Raw genomic sequence first — 18,763 nt, forward strand, 5'->3', positions numbered from 1 at the left:
TCTTCTGATAAACCACTTTCAAGATTTGAAATGATCTGTGATAGACAGATGTAATACAGATGTAATATAAATATGTTAAACCAATTTAAACAAACTACTTAACATCCTAATAACATCATTCATACGAAATTTTCATTTGATTATGTATAGGCACCGGCATGGCTGTGTAGTTAAAAAACTCACTTTGTAACCACATGGGTTTCAGGTTCAGTCCCACTAAACAAGCATCTTCTATTTTAGCACTGGGCTGACCAATAGCTTGTGAAGGAATTTGGTAGATGAAAAGTGTGAGGAAGCCTTCTCACACACACACACATATATGCATGTATGTATGTATGTATGTATGTACATGTGTGTATGTTTTTTGTGTTTATGCTCGCACCACTTGACAACTGGTGTTGTTTTATTTACATCCCACTCAACACGCATACACAACAATACAATGTAACTGCCCTCACCTGTTGCACAACAGAAAGAATATAATACAATTTGTCTACAGCATCTTTGTTGTGTCCAAGGTAAAATGGAAGCTGAGCATCCAAAAGACGAAGACCAAATGGGACCATAGAACCTGAAATACAATAATAATAATAACAATAATAATGATAATAATAATCCTTTCTACTATAGGTACAAGGCCTGAAATTTTGGGGGAGGGCATAGTTGATTACATCAACTCCAATGTTCCTTAGGTACTTAATTTATTGACCCTGAAAGGATGAAAGGCAAAGTCAACTTTGGCAGAATTTGAACTCAGAACATAGCGATAGGTGGAATACTGCTAAGCATTTCATCCAGCATACTAACAATTCTGGAACCCACCATCTCAGATAAAGGATATATTAGATAATGTACTTCTTATTTCTTTACTGCCCACAAGGGGCTACACACAGAGGGGACAAATGGATTAAGTCTATTATATTAACCCCCAGGGCGTAACTGGTACTTATTTAATCGACCCCCGAAAGGATGAAAGGCGAGGTCGACCTCGGCAGAATTTGAACTCAGAACGTCACGGCAGATGAAATACCGCTAAAAGCATTTCGCCCGGCGTGCTAACGTTTCTGCCAGCTCACCGCCTTAATCCTTCTGCATACCCATAAAAGGTCAAAATGGTCACAGATAGAATGCTTGTGCTGCCAGAACTTGTCAATATCAGTTACTACATCACCACCTTGCTATCCACACAAAGTTCCCTCCCAAAGCCTCCCTAATATCCATTCATCTTCTCCATCCACTATTCCTGGAAGGGTTGTTGAAGTAGAGTTCTCAGGCACCCCTTCCATAAGGTCCTATCAGAAGCCATTGTCATTACACTTTCCTGCTAGATTCCCTAGTGTAACTGACTGGGACTATGGTATTATCCAATCATCTCATTCTTGGTCTACCCCTATGTCTCCTACCAGTTGCTTCAGCTTCAAGAATCTGTACTGTGATTCTTCCCTGTCACACTCTAGTCACATGTCTGTTAGTATCAGAGCTGTGACCTCTGAATATGGAGAAATAGTGGCTTGATCTGGAGAGATTCACTGATCTCTGACTTACCCTGTCAAAGAACATTATTCCAGAGATCCTTCAGAGGAAACCCATTTCAACCACTTGTACTTTTTACTGTAGTCTTTTAGTCATTATCCATCATTTATGACCATAGGTGATGATAGGCATGAAAACTGAATTAAACAGCAAGTCTGCCTTCCTTTCTAAGGACCAAATACTGGAATTGGCATATTACTATGCCAGTACCTGCACTTCTAGCATCCAATTCAGCCTTCTGCTTTCCATTACTCATGAATATGGTTTCTCAGTATTTCATTCCCATTTCACAACCATTCTTTCTTGCTTTGGCTTGCTACTCTAAACCAACAACCTACCTAAACATATGACATAACTGTAAAGCTGATCTTATTAAACTCAACTCTAAAACACAACAACAAGGAGTTGACGATACTGTATTTTCTGGCATACAAATCAAATTCTCCAAAATTCAGTAGCTCAACCAAAAATTCCAAGTGAAATGGAATTTGGAAAGATAGAAATGAAGTTTGGATGGTTACACTTCATGTTTACATCAACTGTATGCCAGAAAATACATTAAGAATAGCAGTATTTTTATGGAAGCAAAGAGAATTAGAAGAGACATCAACACATAAAAGACCTTTGAATCATCATCATCATCGTCGTTTAACGTCCGCTTTCCATGCTAGCATGGGTTGGACGATTTGACTGAGGACTGGTGAAACCAGATGGCTACACCAGGCTCCAATCTGATTTGGCAGAGTTTCTACAGCTGGATGCCCTTCCTAACGCCAACCACTCCGAGAGTGTAGTAGGTGCTTTTACGTGCCACCGGCACAAAGGCCAGTCAGGCGGTACTGGCAACGGCCACGCTCAAAATGGTGTATTTTACGTGCCACCTGCACAGGAGCCAGTTCGGCAGTACTGGCAACGATCTCGCTTGAATGTTGTCAAGATAAAATCGTGTTCAGACAACTGGAAGATATTTCCAAGCTATACTAGCAAGGGTATGCCACATGACTGAGTCTCTGTGTGATTGGAAGAAAGAAAAGAAGAGAAACTCAAAAGTAGAGACTTAATTACCCTTTCGTCCAGGATAATTTACAGTGTAGTATTGATAGTAGAGATCGGGGGTGTCGAGGTTCTTGAAGTTCTGCAGTTCAGAATGAGCAACTGTGTAAAGCCGTAGCTTTAACAACAATGCAATTCTGCAAAACCAAATCTGGTGATTAAAATGTAAAAGGAAAATGGAAAAATTAATTGAAGATAATTGTTGATTTGAGACGAAAAAGTGAAGGGAGAAAAAAACTTTAGTGGAAAGATTAATTAAGAAAAAAAAAAACAGATTATAAAAAGAGAAAAATAAATTGAAGAAATTTAAGGGGAAAAACTGGAAAGAAAGGAAAAATATTTGATAAAAAAAACTGGGATGAAAAACTGAAGAAACAATAGAAGAATTTGGAATAATTATGAAAGACATAGAAAAGCAGAAACCATCATTATCATTGTTTTAACATCCACTTTCCCATGCTTGCATGGGTCGGATGGAGTTTGGTGAGGCAAATGTTTGCTGTTAGACCTGCCCAAAAATTTTCTTGTGACTGATGTGAACTGCATGGAATCTCTACTAATGTCTTTAGCACAAGACCCAAAGTGACCTACCTGTAAAGTGTGAGGTGTGTGCAGTGTGACCTGCCCAATATTATCAGGACCTTGTTTGGCAGCGACCAAAAGCCTCCCAGTCATTTCAACAGCAGCGCGGAAGCATTCGTTCTTCTGTACAAAAGAAAAGAAACAAAACATAGGATTTGAACAAAGCAAAAATAACAGCCTCTATCATCCTCATCACTACAATTAGTGACATCATGATTGTCACCACCTTCATCCTTACCCTCATTGGTTTGACCGAGGTGAGAAGGGTGGGTTTCCTTAGTCTTGTTTTGTTTTTACTGTACATGCCACAGTTTTGTAGGTTACAAAGACAGGTTATCTTCAAATACCAAAATGAGATGATAGGGCATGGCTGTTTGGGCGCTGGTGATTTGACACGACTGAACAGGTTTCGGCACCAGTACTTTCTGGCACTTGAGGCAAACACACACACATACACATGCATGTACAGAGTTATACAGACAGAATGGAAGGGGGAGAGGGAAGGAGGGGGATAGGAAGGGCAAGGGTGAGTAAGGGCAAGGATGAGCAAGGGCGAGGGTGAGCAAGGGTGGGAGAGGGAGAGCAAGAGGGAGGCCATGGGTGAGCAAGTGAGAGAGAGAACAAGGGAGAAGGAGAGCGAGTGAGAGGGAGACTGAGCAAGAGTGATGGAGAGTAACTGAGAGGGAGTGTGAGAGTGAGGGAGAGCAAGAGCAAGGGAGAACAAGAGAGAGAGAAGGAGAGAGCAGGAAAGTTGGGGGGGGGGGGGAAGGAAAACGTCATCATCATCATTTTACTTCTGCTGTTTATGCTGGCATGAGTTAGACCAGAGGTTTTCAAACTGTGGTCCGCGTACCACAGGGGGTCCGCAAGGACAAGACAGGGGATCCGTGGACAGCAAATACTTTTTATGGGCAATTTGATTTTATATATGTTTTTTAATCGAAATCTTTTAATAGACAATAAACCTATTTGTTAAATACTGTTAAATAAATAAATGTAAAAATATATGTTATTTTAAGCAAATATTTATGTATACATTTCATAAGCGTTTATAAGGGGGTCCCTAAGGTAAAGCCTGAAATATAAAGGGGTTCGCAAGTCAAAAAGTTTGAAAACCCCTGAGTTAGACAGTTTGACCAGGGCTGGTAAGCTGAGGGGCTGCACCAGATTCCAATCTGATTTAGCATGGTTTCTACAGCCAGATGCCCTTCCTAACATGCCAATCACTCCGAGAGTACAATGGGTACTTTTATGTGCCACCAGCACGGGTGCCAGTTGCATGACACCAGTATCTTCCACGACTGCAATTTCACTCAGCTTGATGGTTCTTCCTTCTCAAGCACAGCATGAACCCAACTAGCACAAACACTTTCCCTCTCCTCATTCACTTAAAGAAAAATATGCTCACATACATAAACATAAAGGGGTTAGATTGGTGCTGATGAAGGGGCAAAAACTCCCAAAATATGGCATATATGCCCATTACCCTTTTTCCAGCTTCAATCTCATCGTTTTTTTACCTCTGACATTTCGGATACAAAACGTCATAACAAAAATCAGTGCTGGCGATAATTTCTATAGAATATCTGTAGAGAACCTTAATAAGTAATAAATAAACAAAGAGAGGAAAAGGGGGAAGAAGAGAATGAGAGAAATATTAAAATATTTGACGTCAAATAAGTCAGAGTTGAGTCAGTAATGCCAAATAGGAGGGGCCAAGACAGCTATGCCAAAACATCTTATATCCACCAACTATACACACTGATAACTGGCAGAAGCGTTAGCACACCGGACGAAATGCTTAGCGATATTTCGTCTGTCTTTATGTTCCGAGTTCAAATTCCGCCAAGGTCGACTTTGCCTTTCATCCTCTCATACATTATATTATATTATGTTAATAAATTAAAATATGTTAATAAATTAAAATATGTCAATTGTAAATTTCCATTTTCTTTTCATTTATATATATATATATATATATATATGTAAGATGTGGGACGAAGTGGTGAGAAAAGATCTACAGACATTGGGACTCACAGAAGGGATCACAAGGGACCAAGACACCTGGCGGTTTGCTGTGCTTGAAAAGACATGTCAAGCTAAGTAAAAGCATGGTTGTCCCTGCATACAGGCTCACCCCTTGCAACCCCCTCCAGATAAGCATCCCTAATCTTGCAGGTTCATAGGCGCTGGTGCCACATAAAAAGCACCTGTGCTGGTGTTGTGTGAAAGTACCAGCACACTCTGTAAAGTGGTTGGCATTAGGAAGGGCATTGAGCTGTAGAAAACATGTCAAAACAGACAGGGAGCCTGAACAGCCCTTCTGCTGGTCAACACCTATCAAACCGTCCAACTCATGCCAGCATGGAAAACAGATGTATGATGATGATGATATATAGTACAATACATACCACAAGTTTACACAGGCCATCAGTATCCTGGGAGACAGCATCAGCCGACATTGTTTGCCTGAGATCAGCTTCATCATCTCCCATGAATTTCCGTAACATCTCTTGAATGGGATCAGGCTACAAAAGAAAAAAAAAAAAAAGAAAGTAATATTGTTTATTAATCATTATCATCATCAACTCTATTATAATATAAATTATTTTTTAATCAATATCCTTTAATGAGTCTCTATCTTGCATGACCAAACTGGATCCCAAGTCGTTTAAGAACATGAAGGTTTTTTGGAGCGGGGTGGGTTTGTGAATGTGTTTAAATATATTTATGGTTGTATACACATATATACAAAGACTGACAAACATAGACACACTACAAGGTACAGCACCTGCACACAGATACGCATACATACACACGGACTTTACACAATAACTTTACTAGGTTCAGCAGACACAAAGCTTCACACATATACCTATACGCATACATGCACATATTACTAGACACTACACACACACACACACACACACACACATTATTAGGCACAGTATACACACACATACATGACTAGGCACAATATACACATTACTGTTATTAGAGATATACACACACACATAAAACAAAATGTAACATTAATAGGTACAGCACTCAAACACAGATACACACATACATATAACAATTAAAGCGATGTACAAGAGCCTTACTTGTGCTTCTTCAACTGTGATGCCTGGAGTAGAGAGCATTTCTGAAGAGTATTCAGGTTTTTCTTGTGCTGAAGCAACCTCATTGAGCATCTTCTGTGTTGACTCTACAGGGACCCAAGCGTCATGCCGTCGGTCAGAATCGCTCATGTCAAGACCCATCGTGAAGAGGTCGTCTGTGTTGACGTCTTCGATGAACTGTTGGAAAGGTACCGACGAAAGTCCAGCGGATGAGATGTGTTGGCTTTGATGGACAGGTGTACCATGACTGGAGACTGCAGCCTGAACAATGACATTCTCGGTAGCAACTAGTTTCGGTACTGCGGGTGATGTGTTGACTGCGGGTGATAGTGGCACGTCCGGCTCTTCAGCCAGTGAGGGTGATACTTCAGAGAAGAACTGGTTCATACTGTTCTCCCTGACAACCTCTGATGATAGTGGCGTTTTACTAGAAGACGAAGAAACATGGCGTTCTCTTTCATGGGGAGTGTGATCGGTGCTGTGTGAATAATTTTCTGGTAGTACTTGTTTTGGAGAGCTGGTCAAACCGAGTTCAAATCCAATCTGGCTTTCTTCTGCAGTGAATGATTCAAATTCTTCATCATCTAAAAGAAAATCTTCCTTTTCTTGTGCATTGCAGTTTTCTTCAAGAACAGATTCGGTTCCTTCAAATGTGACACTTTCAGGTTCTTGGTGTACCTATTAGAGAAACAACAGTAGTAGTAGTGATGGTAGTAGTGGTAGTAGTAGTAGTGGTAGTAGTAGTAGTAATAGTAGTAGTTTCTAATTTAGGCACAAGACCAGCAACTCTTTTTTTCTAACACTAACAATTCTGCTAGCTCACTGCCTTAATAATAATGGTTTCAAATTTCGGCACAAGGCCAGCAATTTCAGGGAAGGGAATAAGTTGATGTAATCAACTCCAGTGCTCAACTGGTACTTATTTTATCAACCCTGAAATGTTGAAAGGCAAAGATGACCTCAACATAAAGATGGACAAAATGCCACTAATGATTCTGCTAGCTTGCAGCCTTAATAATAATAATAATAATAATAATCCTTTCTACTAAAGGCACAAGGCCTGAAATTTGAGGGGAGCGGGTGAGTCAATCACATTGATTCCAGTGTTTCACTGGTACTTAATTTATTGACCTTGAAAGGAATTTGAACTCGGAACGTAGCGACAGACAAAATACCGCTAAGCATTTTGCCTGGCGTGGCAGAATTGTTAGCACGCTGGGTGAAAATGCTTAGTGGTATTTTACCTGTTGCTACATTCTGATCACTCTAGAGAAAAAATAAATATTTTAAGAATTGTAAGGCAAGAGACTTGACAAGTGACAAATAAATGTGCATAAACCAAAAAAAGCCCAACAGTTCCATATATTCTGTCATGCAAATATGTCTACATACAGGAGTATCTACCAACCTGTGCAAAATTTCTAGGGGATGTCGGTAAAATGTCTGTGCTCTGTGACTGAACTACCTCTTTGCAGTTCTCTGCCTGTTCCAGTGTGAGTGAATCCAGTGCTGGTGGTATTGGTGAAGTCAGTGGTGGCTTTGTATCAATTGTTAGGTTATCAAAAAAGTTCTCGGCTGAGTCGTTGCTGGACACTGGCGGTGCTGCAAAATAGCTGCTGATTGATGGCTGGTTCAAGCAGCTCTCATCCACTTCAGCTGTCCCCTCACTGGCTGCTTGCTCAGGAAGATCTGCACTGTCTTCATTGTCTGGAATATGAAACTCTGTAGGACTCTGAAGGGACGAGAGAAGGATGGATAACAGTGGCAGAAAGCACAAGAGAGGACAGTCAGAGACATTTAAACATTTTCTGTTTTCAATTGGCACACTAGATTAAACTTTTAGCATTTAAACTAGCTGTTGTTGGCTCCCTGTCGCTTACGACGTCGAGGGTTCCAGTTGATCCAATCAATGGAACAGCCTGCTTGTGAAATTAACGTGCAAGTGGCTGAGCACTCCACAGATACGTCTGCCCTTAACGTAGTTCTCGGGGATATTCAGTGTGACAAGGCTGACCCTTTGAATTACAGGCACAACAGAAACAGGAAAAAGAGTGAGAGAAAGTTGTGGTGAAAGAGTACAGCAGGGTTCGCCACCATCCCCTGCCGGAGCCTCGTGGAGCTTTAGGTGTTTTTGCTCAATAAACACTCACAATGCTCGGTCTGGGAATCGAAACCGCGATCCTATGACCGCGAGTCCGCTGCCCTAACCACTGGGCCATTGCGCCTCCACTTAAACTAGCTATAGCTGGCCTAAATATTATATCTGTTTTATGTACAAACTCACTATCTTCAGACTCTCACACTAATCCTATGATGTCATACTAAAAATATACAAGGGATGTAACAGTCCTAATAGGTTTATTAATAAGACTTTACTCTAATTCAACACATCATTTACTGTCATCATTTTAATGTCCACTTTTCCATGCTTGCATGGTTTGGACAGAATTAATTGAAGCAGATTTCCTACAGCCAGATGCCTTTCCTGTTGCCAACCCTCACCAGTTTCCAAGAAAAGTAATATTTTCCCATGACCAGACAAGTTTTTTTCCAGAATATTAGAAATGAACGACACTGTTTATTTGATAGGGAGATTCATTTACAACTATCAAGCAATGTCAAGACAAGGGGACACAAACATACCCCCACACACAAATTATATACAATAAGCTTCTTTCCGTTTCGGTCAACCAAATCTGCTCACAAAGCTTTAATTTGCCCAGGCTAAAGTAGAAAACACTTGCTCAAGGTATGACACAGTGGTACTGAACTCAGAACCATGTGGTTTGGGAAGCAAATTTTTTCCACCTGATTAAAAAAAAAAAAAAAAAGAGAGTGAAATAAATGCTAGCTACCTCTTCTCCTGGTGACTTCTTTTCATCTTCACTTGATGATGCTGCTGCAGTATCCAATGTGGTGGGTGAAGTTATCGTTATCATTATATCCTGTTGGTCTTGTGGCTCCACTTGGGGGATCACTTCTTCATCATCAACAGCAGGTGTCACCTCTACTACATCATCCGCTGCTGCTGCTGTTGCCGTTGTCGTTGCTGCTGCTGCTGCTGCTTCTACAGCATCACTTTCAAGATCTTGCAATGAAGTATCGTCGGGGATTGGACTTACTGATGTGCTTTTTGCCAGCTCCTCTCCATCCTGCTCCTCGCTGCCGTCTTCGGAAGGAGAAGGCTCCAGCATCACAGAGTCCAGTGTATCGGTGGTAGGTGAGTGGACTAGTGTGGAGCTCAAAGGATCCTGGTCAATGTTGAGATGAGCAGTGTTAACGATATCGGAGATGATATCGTCGTCGTCATCATCCAGACACACAGACTGGTCCATGGTGATGCTTATGTAGAAAAGAAAAGAAAGAGAGAAACACATTTCATAAATAGACTCAAACACAGTGTAACTACTATCCACCAACACACACACACACAGAGTAAGGGAGTTTATCTATGTATAATGATTGTTTCAAAAATAGGCACAAAACCTTCAACTTGGGTAAGGGGGCGAGTTGATTATAGCAACCCCAGAGCTCAAATGGTACGTATTTTATTGACCCCAAAAGGATGAATAGTAAAGTTAACTTTGACGAATTTTGAACTCAGAATCTAAAGATTGTATAAAAATGTCGCTAAAGATCATGTCTGACTGGCTAATGATTTTGCCAGCTTACCATCTTTAATCCATCTATAATGGTTTCAAATTTTGAAAATAAGACCAGTAATTTCAAGGGTAGCAATAAGCCAATTACATCAATCCCAGTACTCAACAGATACGTTATTTTATCAACCTCAAAAGGATGAAAGGCAAAGTCAGCCACAGCAGAATTTGAACTCAGAGTGTTAAGACAAATGAAATGCCGCTATGCACTTTGCTTGGCATGCAAACGATTCTGCCGGCTCACTGCCATCTATAATGACACGTCAGATATAATGTAAATACAAGTCAGGTTCAGTAGAAGCTGCTGTTTAATTTCAGGTCAGCCTTGATCAAGAAGACCTGTGATCAAAGGCGTTCCAGTCATGGCCATTATTTTTGTTCAGGATTAGGTGCAGGCATGTTGTTGACACTCCGTCGCTTACGACGTCGAGGATTCCAGTTGATCTAATCAACGGAACAGCCTGCTCGTGAAATTAACGTGCAAGTGGCTGAACACTCCACAGACACGTGTACCCTTAACGTAGTTCAAGGGGATATTCAGCGTGACACAGTGTGACAAGGCTGACCCTTTGAATTACAGGCACAACAGAAACAGGAAGAAAGAGTGAGAGAAAGTTGTGGTGGAAGAGTATACAGCAGGGTTCGCCACCATCCCCTGCCGGAGCCTCGTCGAGCTTTAGGTGTTTTCGCTCAATAAACACTCACAACGCCCGGTCTAGGAATCGAAACCGCGATATTATGACCGCGAGTCCGCTGCCCTAACCACTGGGCCATTGCGCCTCCACTGGTGCAGGCATGACTATGAGGTTAAGAAGCTTGCTTTGCAAACATTGTTACTGTATCACAATACAACATACACTCTGAATGCAGAGGATCAGCAGTGATTGAAGTAATGTAAAATGTAGATGTATCCTGAGGGCCAGTCCTCAAATCCAATTTCATGGCATTAAATGGATAATATGTTTTCTCTTGGATAGAACACCAATCTATCCCAGATAATTTAGTATTTGTTTGCAACAACTAGGGGAACTGCAACACAAACGATTAAGTGTTGGTTAGTCCACATTATTCCTTTGAGGAGCATAGGGCTAGATTCTAGATTTCTCTGGCATATATATTCCTCCCTGAATGGGACCCCAATCCATCACAGGATTATTCATTTTTATCAGCTGAGTGAACTGGAGCAACATGAAATGAAGTGTTTTGCTCACCCAGTCCAGGAATTGAAACCACAATCTTATGATCATGAGTTCAACACCCTAACCACTAAGCCATGCTCAAATTTACAACAGAATTCAACAGTAGGATAGAACTCAAGATCAATAGGTTGGTAGGCCAAAATCCTATCCACTTAGCCATCTTATTTCTACAGTGGTTAGAGCAAGTGTACAAGTTCCTTAGATGAGTGGTCTTGTTAACCTACAAGAAAGACTGAACACAACTGTGCTAAACATTTATGTATACAATGGCATTCTGACAAGCATGGACATGAAGAGAGAAAAACAAAACGCTGATGGAAGGTAGCTACATTAATGGAAAACATAACAAAAACTAGCTCTGTCTAACCTGAGGATGGCAGGTTGTATGAGAGAAGAAATGACAGCACCGAAATGTAACAAATGCCAACAGGTATTAAAACAGTAATAATAATGATGGTGGGATTGTATTTCAATGGTTATATATATGTGTGCACACACACACACACACACACAAGCTTGTGTGTGTGTGTGTGTGTGTGTGTGTGTGTGTGTGTGTGTATGTATATATATATATATATATATATATATGTATATATATATATATATATATACACACACACACACACATATATATATATATATATATACACACATGCACAGGTTTGTATAGGCATATATATACTTATGTCAACATGTGTTTGTATACTAGTTAATATTTATATAAGAATCACACTTGATTTAATGTGTGCGAGTGTAAATGTGGTGGAGTATGCTGAAAAGTAAAGTAACAGGTGTTAGACTGATAATCATGATGATAATTGTACAAACCATTAGAACCAATATTATAATTGAGAGTGGAGTAACCTTATTAGGGTTTTTTTTTTTTTGCTATATTTACACAATTGGAAATTACATGGTCCAGTTACACACACACACATGCAAAAGATGGATATTATTAATCTTTTATTTTTAATTTGTTTCAGTCATTTGACTGCAGCCATGCTGGAGCACCACCTTGGACTGTTTAGTTGAACAAATCAATCCTTGTACCTCTGTATTTATTTTTTAATGTCTTGTACTTATTTTATCAGCATCTTTTGCCAAACTGCTAAGTTAGAGAAACATAAATGAAAAAAAAAGCAATACCAGTTGTCACATGGTGGGTGGGACAAACACAGAGTCAGACACACACATACACATATCTATTATCATCATTTAACATTCATGTTCCAAGCTAGCATGGAACATGGGCAGTTTGAGAGGATCCAATGGGACTAAGGACTGCATTGTGCTCCAGTGTCCACTTTGACATGGATACTATGGTTGGATACCCTTCCTAATGCTTAGTATAGTGTGTATTGGGTGTTTTTCTTGTGCTGCTGGCACTAGTGAGGTCACCACATGGCTAACAAATCTACAAAACCTGAAAGGAGGGGTATGAGAGAAGCGGGGTTTCTCAGAGCAAGTGCTTGTTGTATAGGAGCTACATGGCTACTCACATTTAGAAGAGAGTGAGGAACAAATCTGTTATGTGTATGTATGATGGCTTCTACATAGTTTGTTAACCAAATTCACTTGCAAGACATTGGTCAGCCAGAACTATAGTAGAAGACACTTGTCCAAGGCATTGCACGGGGGGACTGAACCTGAAACACCACATGGTTGCAATGCAAGTTCCTTAACCACACGACCATGCCTGTGTACATTAAGCAAACTTCTTACCAAACAGCCACACTAACATACACAAACAGTCTCCTCAACACAGAACTATATACACTGAAATCAGCTATATAAAATGAGAAAACAGCATATATACAGCACAAGACTAAAAGGGAACTGCCTACATGTACTAACTATAACACATTCAAGATAGGGAGATACTACTTACAAGTATAGTGTACTAAAACATCTATTACAGGAAGCTGCATGCAAAGCTATTTGTTACAGGGTTGTTTTCTGATTAAGGAAAGGTGATACGCATGGTTGCAGAGAGAAAGAGAATCAACATCATTTTAACATTGGTCAGATGGAGTTTTTTTTTTAGGTAAACTGTCTTTGTAAGTTTCCTTCCTGTCACCAACTCTCACCTGTTTCCAAGGAAGATAATATTTCCCCCCAGCCACAAGTGTTCTCACAGAATGTTGGTAACGAATGACACTGCTTGTATAACAATGACAATTATTTTACAGCTAACACATGATGGCAGAACAAGGAGATAGAAATACACACATACTTGTATATTTATATGTGTGTGTATATACACACACACACAGTTTCCATCTACCAATTCCACTTAGATGGCTTTGGTCAGCCTGGAACTATAGTAGAAGATGCTAACCCAAGGTGCAACACAGTGGGATTGAATCCAGAACCATGTGATTGGGAAGCAAACTTCTTACCACACAGTCACACCTGTGCCTCTGCATATAAGCTTTGGAGTATTTCTCTATGTGTTACGATGTGCCATAACACAAACCTCATAGGCACTTAGTTCATAAACTAACAATTAAACTTGGCATAAGGCCATATATTTCATGTTAGGTCTAATAGAGGTTGCTTCTAACAAGACCTGATGCAGGATGTGCCTGAGGACTCTATCTCCACAATCCTCCCACAAACAGTGGGTGGAGTAGATGGATGGATGTTATTTGTGTTTATGCTTTAAAATTTTACCATTAAGTTTTACTTTTCGGCTCAGATTAGAAGCCAATTCTATGACACTTGTGTTAGTTAATTCAAACTGTGATATCAGTCCAGTTGGGATCCCCCAGTTTCATATAACATCTTGTTGACAAGATCTAGAGAATTGAGCTTAGCTACAAGCAGCCACTTAAATTCCTGTCTGCACTCACTAAACTAAGAAATCAGTTCCTTTTCTTCTTAAATCAATAGAACCCATTAGCTACATGCTGTTGTTTTTGGCCTCTCCTAACCCCTAGCAGGAGCCTGTTTCATCTTTTGAGAACCAAGACCAGTCCACAGGATATGTATATCTAATTACTGATGTTAATTAGCCCCAGGTCTAAAAATATTCCAGCCATGACTAGACCATGTTTTTAGAGGCATCATTATAATCATCATCATTTGACATCCATGTTCCATACTGGTATCGGTTGGACAGCTTCACAAGATGCCATGAACCCCAAAACTGTATCATGCTTCAGTGTCTGCTTCCGCATGGTTTCTGCAGCTGAATATTCTTACTAGTGCCACCCACTTTGCAAAGTAAAGTGGGTGCATCTTTTCTTTTTTCGTGCCACAAGCACTAGTGAGGCCATCGAGAAGTTTGTAAGACTACGAACTGGAGATGGGGTAACTTTATGCAAGGAGATAAGCAGCAAAGGATTATTTAATATATCCTCCACTTTCTATGATCGTGTGATTTGGTTACTATTTCTAGCAGGTCAAGTGACTGTGGAAGTTCCCTTGTGCTCAGTGTGTATCAATTTTTCTAGATGTGTGTGTGTGTGTGTGCAATTAAGATCTATGGTGTCTCGTCTTAATCCTTTTCTTACCATATTTCTGCTGAAATACACTTTCTTTATTCCAATTAAGTCTGAAAATAATGAAGAATTTAATAAAAATGCCTGATTTGGAAACTAACATGAAATTTCGATGGAAGGTTTTAATTATGATTTTAAAACAGAAAGTTTGTATCAACATATAATATATATACATATTATATATATATATATGTATGTATAATAGGTACTACTAAAGCTGCGCGAACACGCAGTCGCGCGTCCGTGCTAGCTAGTCTTGAGTGGTCGATCCTAACCCTAACCCGCGTGTGCAAATGAATACGTGTTAGGAATAGGGTTAGGATCGACCAGTCACGACTAGCTAGCGCGGACGCGCGACTGCTTAGTAGTACCTGTATAATATATATATATATATATATATATGCAATATATATATACGTATTATATATTATATATATATTATAATATATGGTGGCACTCGGTCGGTTACGGTGTCGGGGGTTCCAGTCGATCTGATCAACGGAACAGCCTGCTCGTGAAATTAACGTGCAAGTGGTTGAGCACTCCACAGACACGTGTACCCTTACCGTAGTTCAAGGGGATATTCAGCGTGACACAGTGTGACAAGGCTGACCCTTTGAATTACAGGCACAACAGAAACAGGAAGAAAGAGCGAGAGAAAGTTGTGGTGGAAGAGTACAGCAGCTCGTGGAGCTTTTAGGTGTTTTCGGAAATTAAACACTCACAACGCCCGGTCTGGGAATCGAAACTGCGAAACTATGACCGCAAGTCCGCTGCCCTAACGACTGGGCCATTGCACCTCCACATTATAATATATATATATACATATTATATATATATATAATATAGATACTTGTATATAATATATATATAATATACATATACGTATAATAGGTATACTATTAAACCTTGGGAGAGGCATTATGCCAGTAATAAACACACACACACTGGTTCGGTGTGTTAGGGTTCTTGTTACAGTGTTCTTTACCTCCGCCTATATATATGAACACACATACGTATATATATATATATATATATATATATATATATATATATATATATATATGTGTGTGTGTGTGTGTATGTGTGTGTGTGTGATTTATTATTTTCTGTGACAGCTCTGCATAATATCGAGAGCAAAAGAAAACAATATTAGGGTTAAGACACGACTGATTGAGAAGAGTTCAATATCGATGACCAGTGACTGACTTTCACAGCTAACTTGCAAGCTGATTGCCGAAATGTCTGGCAAGGTGAATCTTCACGGAAAACCGGATATCAACAGGAAAAGCAATCTCTAATGCAGTGGTTGTCAGTCTAACAACTGTCAAGGCTCCACCCCTAAACATTAGTGACATTTTTTTACCCTCTTCCCCTATTAATTAATGGGTTAAGGTGACAACAAATTAGAGTTTACGTCAATATATTAATTCTTTCTTCGTCATGGTGTTGGACAAGTTTAAATTATTAAACATGGTAATTTGGCTGCGCCCTTTTCAATCCTCTCCATCACATTTTCCCCACTCCGTAAGAATCACTGTTCTAATTATTGATGTCTGCCTATCTTTACATCAATTTATTTCCACTTCTGTCAATTTATAATCCAATCTATTCCGGTTGTCAACTGACCTTAACAAAATATGAATTTGCGAATTCTGACATTTCAGCCACAATCTGCAGACGGTTGTAAACTATCACAGCCTTCTAACAACAAACCATATCTACGTGATACTAAGTTCATATATACATATATATATATACATGCATACATATCTATATATATATATATACACACACACATATATATATATATATACACATATATATATGCACACACACACACATATATATGCTTAGTGTTAACTATCGGCAAGAAGAGTATTCAATACCACAATAGAGATTAATAATATATTTTATTTTGGGTTCAGCTAGTAGTCTCTTGCTGTTCTGAGTTTCATCTGTAGGTGCACAGAATCTTCAAGCAAGTATATATATATATATATATATATATATATATATATATATAGATATGCAGGGCAGGGAATCGTCAATTAGTAATAAAATTAATAATTAACAATTTTGCCGGGTAGCTCAGTATGAAAAAACCTTTTCGGTAAAATCATTTATAATCATAAATATATAGGGATTGACAGTAACCTGCTTCTCCAACATATAGTTATAAATGTTAGGTTGTATAGGGGAGTTTGATTAGAATAGTGGGCCGCAAATAGACATTAACCACTAATTCACATATTTCTGCACCACTGTAGTTTTGTCATTTTTTAGGAATATATGCATTTTTCTTTGCGAAAACCATATTCTAGTTTAGCTTGTTACCCATGTTTAAACACACATCCAATTTCATTATATTTTTTACTTGGAATAAAAAAAATCCGGCGAAAATTAAAAGGTTTATCTTCTGCTTGTTTCGAGTTCTTTTGTTAAATCATTATTTTAAAATTGCATTCACTAACTTCAAAAATAAATACAAAGAAAATATTTTTTCAGGCAAACTTTTTTTTACATAATCTCTCACCTTTTGTATTGTAAATATTCCACGAGAAGTTTGCAGACGAATCACTGACGACGACACAGCTTCCAAATCGACATTACACACTTTACCAACAACCGGTTCGCATCCGCTGTAGTTATTTCTAAATGCCTCTCTCTCTCTCTCACTAAATCTCTCTCCCTCTCTCTAAATCTCTCCCCCCTCTCTCTCTCCAGCCTTTCTCTTGGTTTCACGTTTTTATTTAACTAAACTAAAACATCTCTTTTTTTTTTTAAATCTGGTACAAAAATCAATCTTCGATGACAATGGAGGTTAAAATATTTGCCTCTAAGTCAATTATTGATATTAAATTTACCGATTAACCCTAACCAACGAGATATGAACTTAGAACCGAATTTATGTGTATAAGCACGTATAAGTCACATCTTTTTCAATTTTACGTCGATTAATTTTTTAAAATTAATGCAAAATGAATAATGAAATAAACATCAATTTCAGTCGATTTTCCGGCTTTACGTCAGTTTAATCGTGCATTTAAAAGCATAATATATATTAAAAAATAAAAGAGAAAAACACCTATACCCAACACTGAAGTGGAAAAAGAAATACTCAAATCCCCTTCCCCAACCTCCACCCATCACCTCCGAATGTTTCACTTTTAGCATTTTAGAAAGCGGGGAAGTTTTTTTCCAGAAATAATGTCATTTAGCTGTTGTTTCTAGCATGCCGGGTATTCTGGTGGTGGTCTGATATTTTTTACGTCTGCTATTTCATTAGAATTCTACGCATGCGTGAAACATCAGACGGAAGTGAAACATTCTAGGATTTTAGTTTTTTGAAAGCGGGGAAGCAAAGGGTAGGGTGGGGTGGAGGAAGGGGCATTGAGTGTTTCTTGAAGAAAAATTAAAATTTAAAAAGATAATTCCAAGATTCGTAATCTCTGTATTTATCTACGTGGATTAAAATAAAATTCGAAAAAGAAGTTAAAAATTAATAAATTTCGAAAACGTGATTTTTGGGCAAACTCGAAAAATTTTCCAAAAAATGCATTTTTCAAGGAGAAGTGTGGAACTGCATTAGCCCCCACCAATAATTATTATAACCCCTTACTAAAATATACAATATTTCACACAAAATAAAAAGTTTCACTTTGAAGAGAATGGCTTAATCATCTGAGAAAATAATCTTAATAAAACAGAAATATTAGAAACCTTGGATTAACTTTTAAAACATTTCATTTGTTAATTTTTGTAATTAATCTGAAATTTTCTTCTAATTGGTGCATTCTTATTCAAGAGAAAATTTTATTCATGTTACACACTTTTTCAACATATTGTCTGATGCAATGGTTTCCAACCTTTTCTACCAATGGACCACTTTAATTCCTCTTCTACTCTGAGATACCCCCGTCACGATTCATTGCTTAAAAAAACCTATCTTATTTTTATAATTATACTTGGTTGTTACCCATCATTACACTACCAGTAAAATACACACAAACAACCCCAAAAATAACAATAACCATTTCATCATCACCTCCTCTCTTAAAAGTTTTGTTGTCTTGCAAGTACTTGGTAACCCTGTCAGTGCAAAAGTCACA

The 18,763-nt window shown here is 38.7% G+C and overlaps 1 protein-coding gene across 2 annotated transcripts in view; it reads right to left on the minus strand.

Moving 5' to 3' along the window:
- Nucleotides 1-17,328, minus strand: part of LOC106877573 (trafficking protein particle complex subunit 12) — a 24,774-nt gene extending 7,446 nt beyond the window's left edge. Inside the window, exons 1-9 of one of the 2 annotated variants that reach the window (XM_089362346.1) lie at nucleotides 17,188-17,328; nucleotides 9,146-9,632; nucleotides 7,699-8,022; nucleotides 6,273-6,968; nucleotides 5,580-5,696; nucleotides 3,178-3,291; nucleotides 2,599-2,737; nucleotides 459-571; nucleotides 1-35 (exon numbers count right to left, since the gene is read on the minus strand). The exon at nucleotides 1-35 is cut by the window's left edge and continues 38 nt beyond it. In XM_089362346.1, coding sequence (XP_089218472.1) covers nucleotides 1-35; nucleotides 459-571; nucleotides 2,599-2,737; nucleotides 3,178-3,291; nucleotides 5,580-5,696; nucleotides 6,273-6,968; nucleotides 7,699-8,022; nucleotides 9,146-9,625 — 2,018 coding nt within the window. In that variant the 5' untranslated portion in view covers nucleotides 9,626-9,632; nucleotides 17,188-17,328. The remainder of the gene's footprint in view (nucleotides 36-458; nucleotides 572-2,598; nucleotides 2,738-3,177; nucleotides 3,292-5,579; nucleotides 5,697-6,272; nucleotides 6,969-7,698; nucleotides 8,023-9,145; nucleotides 9,633-17,187) is intronic. The other variant, XM_089362347.1, reaches the window with a different exon arrangement.
- Nucleotides 17,329-18,763: the final 1,435 nt, after the last annotated feature.

This window comes from Octopus bimaculoides, chromosome 14, assembly GCF_046866305.1.
Source record: "Octopus bimaculoides isolate indiv1 chromosome 14, ASM4686630v1, whole genome shotgun sequence".
Classification (NCBI taxonomy): Eukaryota; Metazoa; Mollusca; class Cephalopoda; order Octopoda; family Octopodidae; genus Octopus; species Octopus bimaculoides.